This window comes from Rhinopithecus roxellana, chromosome 9 (assembly GCF_007565055.1).
Source record: "Rhinopithecus roxellana isolate Shanxi Qingling chromosome 9, ASM756505v1, whole genome shotgun sequence".
NCBI lineage: Eukaryota > Metazoa > Chordata > Mammalia > Primates > Cercopithecidae > Rhinopithecus > Rhinopithecus roxellana.
In genome coordinates, this window is record NC_044557.1 from 128,861,198 (window position 1) to 128,879,321 (window position 18,124).

The 18,124-nt window shown below is 40.8% G+C and overlaps 1 protein-coding gene across 1 annotated transcript in view; it reads right to left on the minus strand.

Annotated features, from left to right (window-relative positions):
- Positions 1 to 3,357: 3,357 nt before the first annotated feature.
- The window catches only part of MCPH1 (microcephalin 1), a 240,709-nt gene continuing 225,942 nt past the window's right edge, over positions 3,358 to 18,124 (minus strand). Inside the window, exon 14 of the mRNA XM_010381383.2 lies at positions 3,358 to 4,619. Coding sequence (XP_010379685.2) covers positions 4,564 to 4,619 — 56 coding nt within the window. The 3' untranslated portion in view covers positions 3,358 to 4,563. The remainder of the gene's footprint in view (positions 4,620 to 18,124) is intronic.

Sequence of the window (18,124 nt, forward strand, 5' to 3'; positions counted from 1 at the left end):
AATCATACAATCTGTAGTCTTTTGTGTCTGACCTCTTTCACTTGTGTTTCTGAAGCTCATTCATGTTGTTGCAAGTGTTAGTAGTCTATTGCTTTTTAGAAGTGTGCTGAGTAGCATTCCATGATGTGGATATACATTTTATCTACTTTTCAGTTGATGGGCTAATTTCTGGTTATTATGAATAATGTTGCTATGAACATTTGTATACAAGACCTTGTGCAGATCCATGTTTTCATGTATTTTGGTTACATACCTAAGAGTGAAATTGCTGGGTCATATGGTAATTGAATGTTCAATTTTTTAAGCAACTGCCAAATGGTGTTTCAAAGTGGCTGTATCATTTTGCATCATGCCATTTTGCATCATTGCTGGCTGTATCATCATGCCAGCAATGTAGGAAACTACATATCGTAGTTTCTCCATATCCTGGTCAGATTTTGGAATTATCAGTCTTACTGTTTGCAGTCATTCTAGTGGGTGTGTAATAGGTATTTCATTGTGCCTTTAATTTGTATTTCCCTAGTGACTAATAATATTGACCATTTTAATGTGCTTATTTGTATATCTTTTTGCGTGAATTGTCTTCAGCTTTTTCTTTATCCTTTTATTAATGAGTTATGAGTTCTTTACATGGTGTGGGTACAAGTCCTTTATTAGATATATGGTTTGCACATATTTTTTCATAGTCTGTGGCTTGTCTTTTTCATTGTTTCTTATGGTTTCTTCAGAAGAGCAAAACTTAAAATTTTGACGAGGTCCAACTTATTTTTTTAATGAATTGTGCCTTCAGTGTGATATCTAAGAAATCTTTGCCTAACCTAAGGTCAGAATGATTTCCTGCTGTGCTTTCTTCTGTACATTTTATTTTTTACATTAGGTCAATGATTCTCAACTGGAAACAGTTTTGCTCTCCAGGGCACATTTGGGAATATCTAGAGACGTAGATTGTCACAACCGGGTGTGTGTTGGGGGAGGGGTGCCACTGGCATCTAATAGGCAGAGGCCAGGATACAGCTAAACATCCTACAGTGCACAGGACAGCTCTCCACAGCAAAGAATTATCCACCCCCACAAACGCCAACAATGTTGAGGTTGAGAAACCCTGACTTAGTCCATGTTTAGCTAATGTTTGTGCATGGTGTGAGGTAAGGATCCTAGTGCTTTTTTTTTTCCTTCTGCCAGCACCATTTGTTGAAAAGAATATGCTACTATACTGAATTGCCTCAGCAGCTTTGTTCAAAGTCAATCGGCCATAAATATGAAGATTTATACCTGAATTCTCTGTTACTTGATTTACATGTCTATTCTTTTGCCAATATAATACTTTTGTTGTTGTTGTTGTTGAGATGGACTCTCCTAGGTTCAAGCTATTCTCCTGCTTCAGCCTCCTGAGGAATGGAGATTACAGGTGCATGCCACCATGCCTGGCTAGTTTTTTGTATTTCTAGTAGAGACGAGGTTTCACCAAGTTGGCCAGGCTGGTCTTAAACTCCTGACCTCAAGTGGTCCACCCGCCTCAGCCTCCCAAAGAGCTGGGATTACAGGTGTGAGCCACGGTGCCCGGCTGATACTTTGTGGTTATTGTAGTTTCATAGACAGTTTTGGAATCAGGTTCTATTAATCCTCCAACTTTGCTTTTAAAAAAAATTGTTTTGTCTACTAGAGGTTCTTTGCATTTTCATAAAAAATTTAGCATCAGCTTTTCAAATTCTACAGAAAAGCCACCTGAGATTTTAATGGATTGCATTGAATCTATACATCAATTTGAGAACTACCATCTTAACAATATTGCATCTTCTAATCCATGAACTTTGTATATGTCACTATTTAAATCTGTAACTTCTTTCAGCAGTGTTTTACGGGTTTCAGTATACAGATGTTACACTTCTGTTGCCAAGTCTATTCCTATTTTGTTTATTTTTAGATGCAATTTTAAATGGAATCATGGTCTTAATTTCATTTTGAATTGCTTATTGACTATATATAAATACAATTCTGTTAGTTTTGTATATTAACTTTGTGTATTGCAATCTTGCTAAACTTGTTACAAGTTCTTGTAGGGGTTTTTTTTTTTTCATTCCTTACAATTTCTATATATAGTGTCTTATATTCTTGAGAATAAAGACTTCTATTTCTTCACTTCCAATCTGTATAGCTTTAATTTCCTTTTATTGCCTTCTCTGGGTAGAATCTTTAATACAACGTTGAATAAAAGTGGTGAGAGCCATAAGCCTTTAAAAAAATTAAAAAGAATTCAGAATCCTGAGAACCTCTAGTCCTGTATGTTTTGAGTAAGGCTTTGCAGACCCACAGTAAGCTACTAATAGGATTGTTGGAAGGGTAAAATGAAGTACAACATGTAATATGCTTAGTGTAATGTCTAGCAACAGTTAGTTCTCATAAAATATTAGCTTTCAGAAAGAGAATCTTGACTGGCCACTGGCAGGCCAGCATCAAGGATCAGAACTTAACATTGAGGACTGAGGCCTGGGTGGGCAGAGGCTGGGCTGGCTCCATGGCTGATGTGGTGGGTGATGGAAGTTCTCTGTGGCTTGTCCCCAGCATGAGTCAGCAGAATGTTTGTCAGCCTCCTCAGGGATTTTTGGTGCTGTGGGAGCGCTACCAAGCCAGGATGCTTGTGGTTATAGAGAAATGTAATGTGAAGCGAGTGGACTCAGGAATGACGCATTGTATTGAAGTTCAATTGCTGTTAGAGGATGAGTATCATGAGGGGATGATTTGGATGTATGCATTATTTTAAAACCAAGAGAAAACCCTTCATGATTTCCAGTTTCTATGGTTTTCTATAGAATGCCAATTTCTACAGAACGCACTGCTACGTCCCTTCTCAAAGGTTCATTCTAGAAGTTGATCTGTTATATCTGTTGAGGGACTTGAAATTGGAGGTAGATAACCTGGAGTGGGAACAGCACCACAGTGAGGGCTCAGTGGCACCTTCGACCTCGCTGGGACTCAGCATCTCGTTTATGGTTCTTGTAGAGATCCTTCACCTCCTTGGTTACATGTGTTCCTAGGTATTTCATTCCATGGCTATTGGAAATGGGATTGCGTTCTTGATTTGGTGCTCAGCTTGAATGTTATTGTGTATGGAAATGCTGGTTTTTGTACATGGATTTTCTATCCTGAAACTTTACTGAAGTCGTTTATCGGTTCCAGGAGCCTTTTGGCAGAGTCTTTAGGGTTTTCTAGGTATAGAATCATATTGGCAGTGAAGAGAGACAGTTTGACTTCTTTTCCTATTTGGATGCCTTTTATGGCTTATTCTTGCCTGATCACTCTGGCTAGGACTTCCTAGCATTTCATTTGTTTAGAAGGTGACAGACACATCGGTGTTTCTTATTCATTTATTTATTTGAGATGGAGAGTTGCTCTGTCGTCCAGGCTGGAGTGCAGTGGAGCAATCTTGATTCACTGCAACCTCAGCTCACTGCAACCTCCGCCTCCTGGGTTCAAGCGATTCTCTTGCCTCGGCCTCCTGAGGAGCTGGGACCACAGGTGTGCGCCACCACACCCAGCTGATTTTTGTATTTTTAGTAGAGATGGGGTTTTGCCACATTGGCCAGGCTGGTCTCGAACTCCTGACCTCAGCCTCCTAAAGGGCTGGGATTACAGGCGTGAGCCGCCGTGCTCAGCCACAAATCGGTGTTTCTGTGAATCAGCCCCAGCTGCCAATTTCCTCTCAAGGACGGCAGGCAAAACGTGGCCAATGGACGTTGTGATCCCTTGTTGGTGATGCTTTGTTCACCATAAAGCAGGCTTGCAGAAGTAAGACACTCAGATGGCACCAATCATCCTGTATAACACCCCCATACCTATCTGCTTTCATTACTTTAAGAGAGGAATCTCCACTAGATAAAAGTCACCTTAATAACTGACAAATGTCTTTCCTACCTAACAGATAATGTATTAATAAAGATCTTCGAATCTAAGCCAAGAAACTTTCAGAGCTCTCTAGTTGTTCTCAGTAATAAAACAATGTCAATGAATTTCCATTCTTTATTTGGCAGTACCGTGTTCTAATGACAAAGGTTCTGTGACCTTTCAATTAAGATCATTACTAAGATACAAAGACTGGAATTCTATAGAAGAGGCCTGACAGATCACCTGAGGTCAGGCATTTGAGACCAGCCTCGCCAACATGGTGAAACCCCGTCTCTACCAAAAATACAAAAATTAGCGGGGCATGGTGGCGCATGCCTATAGTCCCAGCGACTCGGGAGGCTGAGGCAGGAGAATTGCTTGAACCCGGGAGGTGGAGGTTGCAGTGAGCTGAGATTGTGCCACTCCACTCCAGCCTGAGAATCAGAGCAGGAATCCATCTCAAAAAAAAAAAAAAAAAAAAAGGCCCGAAGCTTTTCTGAACCACAAATTCAGTCATCAGAAAGTCACCTGAGAGTTCTTAAGCACCACAACGCGTGGCAAACATGATATCAAAAGTCATCTTGTATACGCCAGTTCCTTCTCCTCACAATTGTTTCTCACTTGAACATCCAAAGACGGTTTTGCAAGCTGTGCAGTCACCACAGGCCAGTGAGGTCACTGTCATTGTGGCAATAGGTAGTTTTCAGAGGCACAGACCTTGTGCTGGGTGATGGAATCTAGAGAGAGAGGGAAAAGCAGTTTAGCATTCATAATAGCTAGCCACACAGGAAAGTGATAACCTGTTTCTATATACATGAAACTATATTTAAAAACAAATGGTCAAGAGCTGTGTTGTCCATAGGCCCCCCCCGTCCATAGAGCACACATGACTTTTTAAATTAACATGAAACAAAATTCAATACAATGAAACATTCAGGTCTCAGTCACACTGGCCAGTCCCATTAGATTCAGGACACAGATGACGCTCCCATCGTGGCTGAACACTCAGTGGGCGGGGTGGGAAGCTTGCCAGTCTGTGACACAGGAGTTCTCTCATCTTAGCTCACCACTTCCAATACTCTCAGCATAAGGCAGAGGATAAAGAAATACATAAATGAGTTTTAACTGTGACACCAATGGTGAGAGGGAGGCCGTGCCATCCTATCTACCCAGCGTAGGTATTTTTTATGGAATACCAAGTGAATAAGCATACTTCCTAAGACTCAGTTCTTCATAGCTCAAATTAAAGGGGCTCTAAAGTCCCATCAGTTTGAAACTCGACTCTTTTACGAAAATTACAAGTGGCACCTGGTCCAGGATAGCGCTGCAGGTGCAGCTGAAGGATCAGCACAAGTGAGCCTGGCAGCTGGCAGAAACAACCCCTCCCTCTTTCCTCCGTCCTGGCCAGTGTACTGCACTGCATTCTATTCCTACTGTTAGAAAAAAAAGGAATGAGGTCCACTGTCAGCACTGATTGGATGATAAGGTAGATTAAATCAATCAATTGCAATTACAGAATCACAATGATTGTGTGATTATGGAATTATAATTACAGAATTATATTTGAAGGAACTTAAGAAGTCACACAGAAGAGTGATAGAAGGTGGAAAGCTATACTGGTGGTATGGTACAAAAAAGAAAAAATGGGTTTATTGTATAAATACTTTTTAAATGGAAGAAAAAAACGACTTATCTTAGTTACAGGTCAAGATAGTGTCCCAGAATGTAACTGTTGTCTTCTCAATACAAATGTGCCTCTACCCGGGAGGCCTGGGCCAGTGAGGGACACTCAGGTGAATTTCAGAAGGGAGGAACACTAACATTTGTGATAGCTTATATATATAAGAAATGATACAGTTAATAACATTGTATATGACAGTTATTATTAGCACTAGGTATACTACTTCTCTCCACAACAGTGAAGCAGGTATTATCATGATTTACATTTTTTTCTCTTTTTGAGATAGGATCTTGCTCTGTCACCCAGGTTAGAGTGCATTGGTGCAAACATGGCTCACTGCAGCCTCAGTCTCCTGAACTCAGGTGATCCTCCAGCCTCAGCTTCCCAGGTAGACAGGACTATAGGTGTGCACCACCACACCCAGTTAATTTTTGGATTTTTTGTGGAGCCAATGTCTCACTTTGTTGCCCAGGTTGGTCTCAAACTCCTGGGCTCAAGCAATCCTCCTGCCTCAGTCCTCTGAAGTGCTGGGATTACAGGCGTAACACACCACACCTGGCTTGACTTTTCTTATGCAAACTTTTGCCATGTATAAGTTTCAATTTCTTACGTATTCAAATTATATCAACACTTTTTCTATTGCATCTGGCTTTTGAGTCATAGGTAGGTGGAAGCCTTTCCCGATACTCAGGTTATAAGTCATTCAGCCACATCTGTATGTTCTTCCATGCTGTAAAAATTCTCTGGATTCAATTTTTACACTTAGTTTTCTGACTAGGTGTCAGTTTTGAAAAACCAGAAAAAAAAAAATGCAGAAAACATGATGCTCTTTGCAAATTCATCTAAAAATTCAATATAATCCCCAAATTTCAAACTTTTAAAAAAGAAAAGGACACGTTTATTCTAAAGTTTATGGGAAAGAAAAAAAATGCATAGGAAGATGATTTTAAAAAAGAAATAATGAGAAAAAATTTGACATATCAGATATCAAAACAGTCTGTATAATTACAGCAGTAAAATAGAGGTTATCACGGAATAGACAAATAGATCAATGGACGAGAATAACCAGAAACACGCCCATACCATGTGGGAATGTAAGAGAGGACTCACAGGGGCATTATAAGTCAATGTCAATAAATGAGTTATTAAAAACGACATGGTCCCCTCACATTATATAATAAGTGAAGTGCAGATGCATTAAAGGTCTAAATATTTTTTAAAACTATAAATAGAATAATATGAGATTATTTTTAAAGCTCAGAGGGTGAGGAAGACCTTTCTAAGCAAAACCACTAAGTGTAGGTGCCATGGAGGAAAAGAGGTGTTTAATTTTATAAAAAAAAATAGTTAAAAATAAAAAACTTGGTAATACTTAAGTCATCATAAGCACAATTAAAGAGACAGAATTTTGTAACATTTACAGCAAAAGTTTCATGTCCGTATTACGTAAGCACAGCTGTTAAACAGGGTGAAAAAGATAAATAACTCAATTTCAAAAGAGGCAAGGGATCAGGACTGGCAATTCATGAATGATAAATCTCCTAAGATACTCAGACTCATTAGGAATTTAGTCGCCAGGGAATTACAAATGAATGAGATCTTTTTTTTTAAACTAATCAGATCACCCAACATTGAAACTATGGGTTATGTCCAGTATTGGACATAGGAATTTATAGGACATAGGAAATAGGTCTTTATATACTGTTAGTGATAGTGTAAATTGGTGCAGCCTTGTGTATCAGAATTTAAGTACACATATCCTAGGGCACAGTAATTCCACTGCTTTGAATCTATTTTACAGAAATCTTCATGTGCCTGGGCTTGGGCTAGAATAATTATAGCTCAAGAAAATCTCTTAAAATTGAATTCAGATTGTTCAATTAGAAAACACACACACACACACACACACACACATACACACACATACACACACAAGTTTAAAATAGCAGAAGTCAGCCGTGTGGCAGGGTTCATGCCTGTAGTCCCACCTACTTGGGAGGCTGAGGTGGGAGGACTGCTTGAGCCCAGGAGTTTGAGGCCAGCCTGGGCAACACAGTGACATCCTGTTTCTAAAATAAATAAATAAATAAATAAATACAATAGCAGAATAACAAAAATAACAGAAAGGACATTAATTTATTAACATAAATTAATTACCGTACCTCCCAATGGTTAAAAAGAATGAAGTAGCTGTATATGTGTTAAGCTGGAAGGATCTTCTAGACATAGGGTTAAATAAAAACTCATGAAAAAACATGTGATTCTCCAATTTATATAAAAACAAATCCCTAAACAATATCTATGTTTATATACATTTATTTCTATGTAAATATGCTTTTTTTTTTTTTAAACATACAGGATCTTGATCCATTGCCCAGACTTGAGTGTAGTGGTATGATCATGGCTTCCTGCAGCCTGGAATTCCTGTCCTCAAGTGATCCTCCCACCTTGGCCTCCTGAGTAGCTAGGACTACAGGCATGTGCCACGACACCAGGCTACTTAAAAAAAATTTTTTTTTGTAGGGACAGGATCTTTCTGTGTTGCCAAGGCTGGTCTCAAACTTCTGGCATTAAGCAATCCACTCACCTTGGCCTCCCAAAGTTTTAGGATTATAGGTGTGAGTCACTGGATCTGACCATAGTATGTTTACATTCATAAATATGTTTTTAAAAGAAATCTAGAAGATACACTTCCATCGTTATTGTAGTTACTTTAAGGAAGAGTTGTAAGACTGGGGGACCCTGTGTACTTCTCTACTGTTTGAGTTCTTTGACTATGAAATCAAACATCACTCCATCCACCCATCTACCCATCTACCCATCCATCCATCCATCCATCCATCCATCCATCCATCCATCCATCCATCCACTCATCCACTCATCCACCCATCCACCCATCCACCCATCCACACATGTATCCTTCCATCCACATATTTGTCATGGTGGGGATAAAGGCTGCCTGAAGTATTGATCTTTAAACAGAGACAAGATAGAAGAGAAGCCTACATGTAACCTCACAACAAAGTCTGTACCTTACACCTCTCATGGCCTGCTCTAGGACGTGCTGCCTGAGGAATTACACTGGACTTCTGAGCAGTGGCCTTGAGGTGTGCACGGGGCTGTGACTGAGTGTTTGGTCGGCACTCTGGGAGGTCTGAAGTGCATCTGACCACTCAACAAGGGCCGACAGCTCCAGGGTCATGTCCAGGGAGCCCCTCACAGCCCCATGTTCCTAACTAAACACACACAGGAAAAATGATTTCTATCCAAGTTTATTTGGCATCTGAAGATAGCCACATCCCCAAATTCCAATGTCACTTCATAGGAATAATCCTCAAACATCCCATAAAATGTGGTCTTAGGATAGATGTTAGAGTAATGCCAGTCCTGGCTGGTAGAGACAGAGATGAGTAGAAAGTTGAACTGCCCTTGAGCAGCTCTGTGAAATTTAAATTAAAAAAAAAAAAGAAAGTTTTTTCTTTCTTTTTTTTTTTAAGCAACAGTATTTAGCAGTTCTTGGCAGGCATTTACACACAAGCTAAAGTTTACTAGCCACGCCTCTGTCTTATGGGTAGGATACAGAATCAACATGCTGCCAAAATTAATTTTTTATACTACGGTGGGCAAGTCACTTTATTTAACTAAAACTGCGGTTGCCAGCATCCAAGTGTGGTTAATGGCACGGTGTGCAGAAGTCCAGGAGCGCATGGGACCCATGTGAGCTTTTGCTTTGCTTATCAAAATAAGTAAGCATGTTAGGGCTGGGAGATCTAGCCAGATCTCCACTCTGGTAAGGAATGGCCCAGCTCCCTCACTGTGGGACAGTGGTCACCCAGCCTCTGCGGCTTCATGGCTTAAGGCAGCCCCTGACAGTAGAGCCCAGCAGGTTACACATGTTCCTAGAGTCGTTTCTCACAATGAGCCCAGAGCTGCCTGCTGTGTCATTTTCATCTGCTCATCCCACATCTCTCCTCTTTCACACAGCCGTGCTGTAGGCATTGCTTCTGCAGACTGAATAAACCACCACTCATTCCATGATTCTCCCGGGTCCTGACTTCTAGGTGCCTCGCTCTGGAAGCTCAGAACTCAAGACTAGGTGCCACCTTTGATTCTTCTTTCTCTAATATGCCACATCCAAGCTATCAACAAGTGCAGCTGGCTTTGAAATGTATATTTAAAATCTGACAACTTCACAACACCTCCATTGATATGTCCCTGGTCCTAACCCCCATCAGTAATCACCTGAACCACTGCAAAGGTCCAAGATTGCTTTATCTGCTTCCGTTAAAAAACATATGTCAGCACTTTGAGAGGCCAAGTTGGGAGGATCCCTTGAGCCCAGGAGTTCAAAACCAGCCTGGGCAACATTGGGAGACTCTGTATCCATCAAAACAAAAACAAACACAAACAGAGTAAACAAACATATACCAGAGCCTATTCCTCCCACTTAAAATCCTTCTGCAACTTCCATTTACCTTAGAACAAAACCCAAACTTCTTGCTGTTGTCTGTTAAGGTGTCAGTGGTCTGGAATGGTCCAGCTGAAGCTGCCTGCTTCTCCAGCTTCATTTCCTATCGCTTTGTCTTCTCTCCCTTCATTTCAGCCATGCTAAACTTACCACTTCTCTTGACCTCTCAGCCCTTACCGTTCCTGGAAGGATCAGTCCCATAGACCTACAAGAGTCCATCCTTCTCTTCATCATCTGGGCCTCAGCTCAAATGCCACTCACCTGCAAGGGGCCTACCTTACTCCTACTCTCCATACTCACCCAGTTTTCTTCATTGCATTTACCACCATAAGGATTTTTAAAGAAACTGTTTGTTGCCTGTCTTCTCCCTTAAATGTTAAGTCTCACAGGGGCAAAGGCTGTCGACTGCTGTGCCTGCAGTGCCTAGAATATGCTCGGCATATGACAAGTGTGTAGGAAATATCTACTGGGTAAATGAATGAATGACCTGATACCATGTGGCTGTTTTGTAGCTCAGTCTAATAAAACAGCAGTTCTCAACATATTTTTTCTACTCTGCTATTTTACACATCACTGATACTTCTCTAGGACATCCTAAGAATGTGTCACAGACAAGAAAGTCTGCCATTTACGTGTGACTCCCAGCACACCAACTTCTGTTTCCCATCCAGGAAACGTGTAAAAGGATATTACAGGTGGCGTGTCCTTCATCCAAAATGCTCGAGACCAGAAGTGTTTTAAATTCCAGATTTTTTTTTGGGGGGGGGGGCATTTTTGGAATGTACAATGAGAGATCTTGAAGATAGGACCAGAGCTAAAACCAGAATTCATTTATGTTTCATCTACATCTTATACACATAGCCTAGAGGTAATTTTATATGATATTTTAAATCATTCTGTGCAGAGGCTGGTGTGATTGTCAGGTGTGACAGCATGACTGTAGTCCCAGCTACACAGGAGGCTGAGGTGGGAAGGTCGCTGGAGGCCAGGAGTTAAAGGCTGCAATAAGCTATGATCGCAGCACTGTAATCAGCCTGGGTAACAGAGCAAAACTCTGTTTCAAAAAACAAACAAATTTTGTGCATGAAACAAAGTCTGTGTACACGGAACCATCAGAAAGCAGAGGTGTCACTATCTCAGCCCGCACCGCATGTGGACAATCAGTGGTTGTGTGGTATCACCCTCGTTCCTGATTTTTTTTTTTTTTTTTTTTTTGAGACAGAGTCTCACTCTGTCGCCCAGGCTGGAGTGCAGTGGTGAAATCTCGACTCACTGCAACCTCTGCCTCCCGGGCTCAAGCGATTCTCCTGCCTCAGCCTCCCAAGTAGCTGGGACTACATGCATGTGCCATCACGCCCGGCTAATTTTTGTTAATTTTAGTAGACATGGGGCTTTGCCGTGTTGGCCAGGCTGGTGTTGAACTCCTGGCCTCAAGCGATCTGCCCACCTTGGCCTCCCAAAGTGCTGGGATTACAGGCGTGAGCCACCGTGCCTAGCCCTGACTCTGAATTTATATGCTACCAACGAGCAATCATTTCCTTACACTTATTCACACGTAAGTAGTTAACAGTAAAAAAAGAAGACATGCCATTAACACAGTGGAGACTCATGTGCTCAGGGGAGCTAAGCAGCCTGTGGCATCAGCAGAGACTGGAATCAGCTGTTGAACAGCAGCAGCAACAACACACAACAGCAGGCCTCTGGTCTCCCAGCCATGCTGTGCTTTGATTCGAAGGTTAGGGGACATTTACTTTTCAGGTGAGAAGGAACATAAGAAGCAGTTACAGGCGCAGGAAGTGGGTCCTCTGGGGACAAGGAGGCATTCTGCTGGGTGGCTTTTTAATGGTATCTGCCCCACTGACAATGGTCTTAGAATTTTTAATGGTATCTGCCTCATTAACAATGGTCTTAAAACCGACAGCTCCTTTCTGTTGGTTCAGTGTACACAAACTTTGTTTCATGCACAAAATACTTACTTAATGTTTTGGTTTTTTTTTTAGACAGGGCCTCGCTCTGTTTCCCAGGTTGATGTGCAGTGGCATGATCATGGCTCACTGCAGCCTCTAACTCCTGGGATCAGGCAAGACTCTCACCTTAGCCTCCCACACAGCTGGGACTATAGTCACGTGTCACCATGCCTGGCTAATTTTTTTTTTTCTTTTTTGTCTTAGGAGTCTGTCTTTGATTTTATAAGCTGACATGATTTCTTGTTCTGTTGTGAATGCACGCTGCTCTAGGCCTCAGTTAACCCATCACACATGTGCTCCACACTGTCCACGGGTGCTTTTTCTGCAGTGTTAACATAATCTCATGGTTGGTATCATCATGAACACCTGGATTCAGAACCATTCTGGCTATAGCTTCATCAGTCAGTGAAATGAACAACTGGAGCCCATTATCAGTGTTAAAAACAACATTAATGTCTACTTCTTCCAGCTGACTGATGAACTCGGAAGGTATATTTTTTCCATAGGTAAGGAGGTCAGACGTCCTTTTCTTCTCACTTGACAAGCTGAATTCTTCTAAATCACCACCTTGTTTATCATCATCACTGAACACAGTCATAGGCCAGAGGTCACGCCAGGCATGCACAGCTGTGTCTTTAGTCACTGTATTGCAAGCGTTGGCAACAGCGTGTATGGCTCCTTCATGCTCAACTCCTGAAAATCGTTTACACCTACACCTCCGTTCCCTGCTGCGAGCATGCAATTCAAGAAAGTGTTTTTATACTTACTTTCCACTGATCTAAAGATACCCTGGTTACATGGCTGAACTAGAGAAGTCACAATTGGGGGGAAGTACACAGCATCAATATTATCTTTGATGAGAATTTCAGTTGGGGGATGAGCAGAACAGTAGTCAAGGCATAAGAAAATCTTGCTGTCACCATCTGGTCCAACTTTTCTGCAGCCAGCATAAGAGGCCTGTGCGAAATGTTTGTAACATCGATCAGAAAAGATGCCCCCTGGTGACCCACGCCTTTTTGTTAGCATAATAATGGACTGATAAGAAATTTATTCCTTGAAAACAGCAAGGACAAAAGCTTCTGCCCATGAGAGCAAGTTTACACTTCTGCGTGCCTGCTGCATTTGCACAGCACTGCAAGTCATTCTGTCCTTGCCATCCTTAATTCCTGTACGGGCTGTCCCATCAGCTGTAGTCAGCATCTTTCTGGGGCAACAGCACCCAAATGGTGATGTCTCATCAGTAATACAGACTTGTTCTGGCATCAGATTTTCATCAGCGATAATCTTGGCAAACTCGTCAATGAGTTTTGACTCGGCTTTGTGATCTGCAGATGCTTTAAAACTTGAATTCCATGTCATTTCTTAATATCTGCAACCAGCCTGTTGAATATTCACAGTTCCCTTCAATTTTCAGTTCATCGGGATAGATCTTCGCTTGTTTCATGATCAGCATACCACTGAGTGGCACGTGGTCAGTGTGATGCACGTGTTCAGATCTAGTTTTTCAATACACGATTGACGTCTTCATTTTTAGCTTTACGCAGAGTTTTTCTATTTTTCATTGACTTCTGCTCATCACATTCAGCACAGAACTTCAAAAGTGTATCCTTCTGTGTCTTCAGGTCATGTATGGTGGTCATCCCAACACCATACTCTTCTGTAAGACATTTCACACTTATACTGCTGTTCAGTTCCCCCAACAAGTTGCCTGTGCGATTGATAAACATAAATTCTTCCTCTTTTTCTGATCACTGTTACACATAGGGGGATCTGCAGGCCTTTTTGACATTTTCAGTAATATTTTTACATGACACAGCAGAGAATAAGCAAAAAACCACAGTGAGTAATGCATGGAGTTCTTGGCCCCACGTGAGGTATCATGGGGAATCTGTGGTGGGTGCGTCCAGCCTGCACACGTGCCATTTTATTATACGTTGTGGGCATGCTTGCGTGGGGGAATCTGGGTGTGCATGGAAAAGTTATACTGTAGTTGAAGGGGGCTGGGTGGGTCTTTTTTCCCTTGGGGACACTAAATCAACCATGTCGTGCACCTGTGCTTTGACTATGCCCTGTCACATGAGGTCAGGTGTGGAATTTTCCACTTGTGTTGACAAGTTGGCATTCAAAAAGTTTAGGATATTGGAGCATTTCAGATTAAAATTAGGAATGTTCAACCTGTATTACGTGACTAGCCTTGAATCCACTATTATTTACTATTTTTTCTATTACATTTTATAATTGTTTATCATTGGGTATACAAATGCTAATGATTTCAGCGAGTGGATCGTATAAACAGTAATTTTGCTGAATGAGTTGTAACAGTCTATTTACTCTTTATGTTTCTATGTAGACAACTGCAAACAAAATGTGCAAACATGAAAACAAAATGTGTCCCTTCCTGTATAAATCTTATCATTTCTTTTTCTTATTTTATCCCCTTGACTAGGAATCAAAGAACGCTGTTGAAGAGTAAGAGTAATAGCATTCATGTGTGTCTTGTACCTGATTTAAGCCTTAAACTAAGGTTTTCACCATTCAATATTTGTTGTATGTTTTTTATCGATCACCTCCATACTTAAGAAAGTTATCTATTCCTGGGTTCTGAAGAGGTTTTTTGTTGTTGTTCTTGTTTTTGGTTTTTTGTTTTTTTAAATCATTACTGGGCATTGAATCTTCCCTACTGGTTTTTAACACTACTAAGAAAATTAATGGATTAGAAAAAAGAAGACTTAATGCTATTCATTTATCCTTTCATTCTTAGGTTAAACCACACTTGGTTATGTATGTGTGTGTTTTAAAAACACACTGTCAAATTTGACTTGATAAAATGTCTTATTTTGGAGGTTTTTTTTTTTTTTTTCTTAGACGAGTCTCACTCTGTTGCCCAGGCTGGAGTGCAATGGCGCGATCTCAGCTCACTGCAACCTCTTTCTTCCAGGTTTAAGCAATTCTCCTGCCTCAGCCTCCCGAGTAGCTGGGACTACAGGCACATGCCACCATGCCCAGCTAATTTTTTCTATTTTTAGTAGAGATGCGGTTTCACTGTGTTAGCCAGGATGGTCTCGATCTCCTGACCTCGTGATCCGCCTGCCTCGGCCTCCCAAAGTGTTGGGATTACAGGCGTGAGCCACCACATCCAGCCTCAGATTTTTATGCACTTGTTTACAAATCAGTTTTTTAAACCAGTATTAGGTCAAGATCATGCTAGCCTTGTAAAATGAGGGGAATAGATTCCTATTTTTTTCCTGCAAAACTTATAATGTTTGGTAAAACTTACTACTAAAACTATCTGTGAAGGGTGCCTTTAAAAGTTTGATAGACATAACATAAAATTTACTATATTAGCTATTTTGAAGTGTCCACTTCAGTGGCATGAAGTGCATTAGCAATGCTGTGCAGCCATCATCACTATTATTATCAATTTCTAGAATGTTCTCATTATCCAAAACTGAATCTGTAGCCATTAAACAATAATTATCCACTCCCTTCCTGCCTACTCCACCCTTGGTAACTCAACTATACTTTGTCTCTGTGACTTTGTCTATTCTAAGTTCTTATAAGTGTAGTCATATGATATTTGTCCTTTTGTTTCTGGCTTATTTCACGCAACATGATGTTTTCAAAGTTCATCCACAGTGTTACATGTATCAGAATCTCCTTCCTTTTTAAGGGTGAATAATATTCCACCGTATGGATAGACCACATTTTGTTTATGATGCATCCACTGATGAACACTCGGGCTTCTGCCTTTTGGCTGTTGTGAACAATGCTGCTATAAATGTGGATGTACAAATACTGTTTTGAGATCCTGCTTTCAATTTGTTTTTGATATATACCCAGAAGGGGAATTCTTGGATCATATAGTAATTCTATTTTTCATTTTTTGATGAACTGCCACACTGTCTTCTATTGTGGCTATAGTATCTTACATTCCCAACACTACATGAGGACACAGGGGCTCCAACTTTCCACATCCTTACCAACACTTGTTATTTTCTGTGGTGTTTGTTTTTGTTTGTTTTGTTTTGTTTTTAATAGTAGCAATCATAATGGGTGTGAGGTGCTGAGGTGCTATCTCATTGTGGGTTTGATTTGCATTTTCCTAATGATTAGTAATTTTCCTAATGATTAGTAATGTTAACCATCTTTTCATGTACCTATTTATATCTTCTTTTATATCCTCTTTTTTGAAGAAATGTTTATTCAAGTTCTTTGCTCACTTTGAAATCGGGTTGTTTTTTTGTTGTTGACTTGCAGTTCTTTATATATTCTGAAGATTAACCCGTTATTTGCAAATATTTTCTCCGATTCCATAGATTGCTTTTCACTCTGTTGACTACATCCTTTGATGCACTGAAGTCTTTAATGTGTATATAGTTCAATTTATCTATTTCTACCCTAATTGCCTCTCTGTGGCTTTCATGAGCCATGCCCACCTCTTTTTCTTGCCCACCTTGCATGTTATGTGAGACAGAGAGGAGGATCAATCCTTCAGGTATGAACCAGCCAGACTAGAACAAATAATGTCCAGTCTGCTCCCTGCAGCTTGAGGAAGGGAACTGGGAACTGGGTTGCCATCACATGCCACAAAACTTTCCTGCGGACTTGAAGATAGCTTTTCCTCGATCAGGCATTTGCTGTATTTGCTGGTTGCTGTATGCATTTGGTGGTTGTTCAGAGTACCTGCAATGTCACTGCAGACAGCTTCTGCCTGGTTTTAGTGGTTCATGTGGTGGATGAGAGCTTAGAGTTTCCTCGTCTGTCATTTTGCTACCATTCCCATGTGCAGGTGCCTTTTTAGTGGCTGGTGAGAGGAATACTTTTGATTGCCTATTTGACTTTCTTAAATTGTTACTTTTTAAAATTTTCTTTTTTTGTTGATACATAATTGATTTTTTTTTTTCTTTTGAGACAGAGTTTTGCTCTTGTTGCCCAGGCTGGAGTGCAATGGCACAATCTTAGCTCACTGCAATCTCTGCCTCCCGGGTTCAAGTGATTCTCCTGCCTCAGCCTCCCAAGTAGCTGGGATCACAGGCATGCACCACCATGCCTGGCTAACTTTGTATCTTCAGTAGAGACAGCATTTCACTGTGTTGGTCAGGCTGGTCTCCAGTTCCTGACCCCAAGTGATCTGTCCACTTTGGCCTCCCAAAGTGTTGGGATTACAGGCATGAGCCACTGCACCCAGCTGATGTACATATTTTACCTATTTAATATTTTTAGTGGTTGAACTTTAGATTTTCTGTTTCTTGAATCCATTTTGGTAACATTTTTCTAAAAATTATCCATCTTACCTGTTTTCAAATTTATTGGTATTAAATTGTTCATCATGCTCTCTTATGATTTTAAAATATCCTTACTATAGCTGCAGTGACAGCTCCAATTTCATTCTTAGTATTTCTCATGGAACCCTCTCGCTTCCTTTCTTTTTCAACATTGTCAGGATTTTTACTATTTATAAGTTTTTTCCCCGCCAAAGACCTCAGTTTTTTTGCGATTGCTGAGCCTCTTTTTTGCCCTGCTGCCATTTTGCTCACATTTAGTATTGTCTCCTTTATTTCTTTCCTCCTATGTCCTTCAGGAGTACTTTACTGCCATCCATTTATTTTCAAGCACCAACATTTAAGAAAAATTGATTAAAAAGTAAACTGAGATCATTTCATCCAACTACTTTTTTCTCTTGCTCCAAACTGGGGAAGTTTGTGGAACACCAGGTTCTGTGGTATACAGTCTGGGAACCACGACAGTTAGCGGCTGTGAAAATGAAAAAGAGTTTTCCACTTGTTGGGCCCAGGATAAGTTTCTGCCTCTTACCAAGGAAGATTCTGAACTGAAAATCAGGGGCTGGGGATGGGATTCTGGGTCTTTTGTTAATTCACCTAGAAACTTAGAGGCCCTCAGTTTCCTGCTGTCTAAAGGCAGATTTCCACAGGTGATGTCAGAATTCGTTTTGGGCTGAACCAGTTTGCTTAGGCTACCATAACAAAATGCCTCAGGGTGGGTGACTTCAACAGCAGACATTTATTTTGTCACCGTTCGGAGGGCAGGAAGTCCAAGACCAAGGTGTCACGGGGTTAGTTTCTCCTGAGGCTTCCTGAGAGACCCCTCAGGTTGCAGATGGCCACC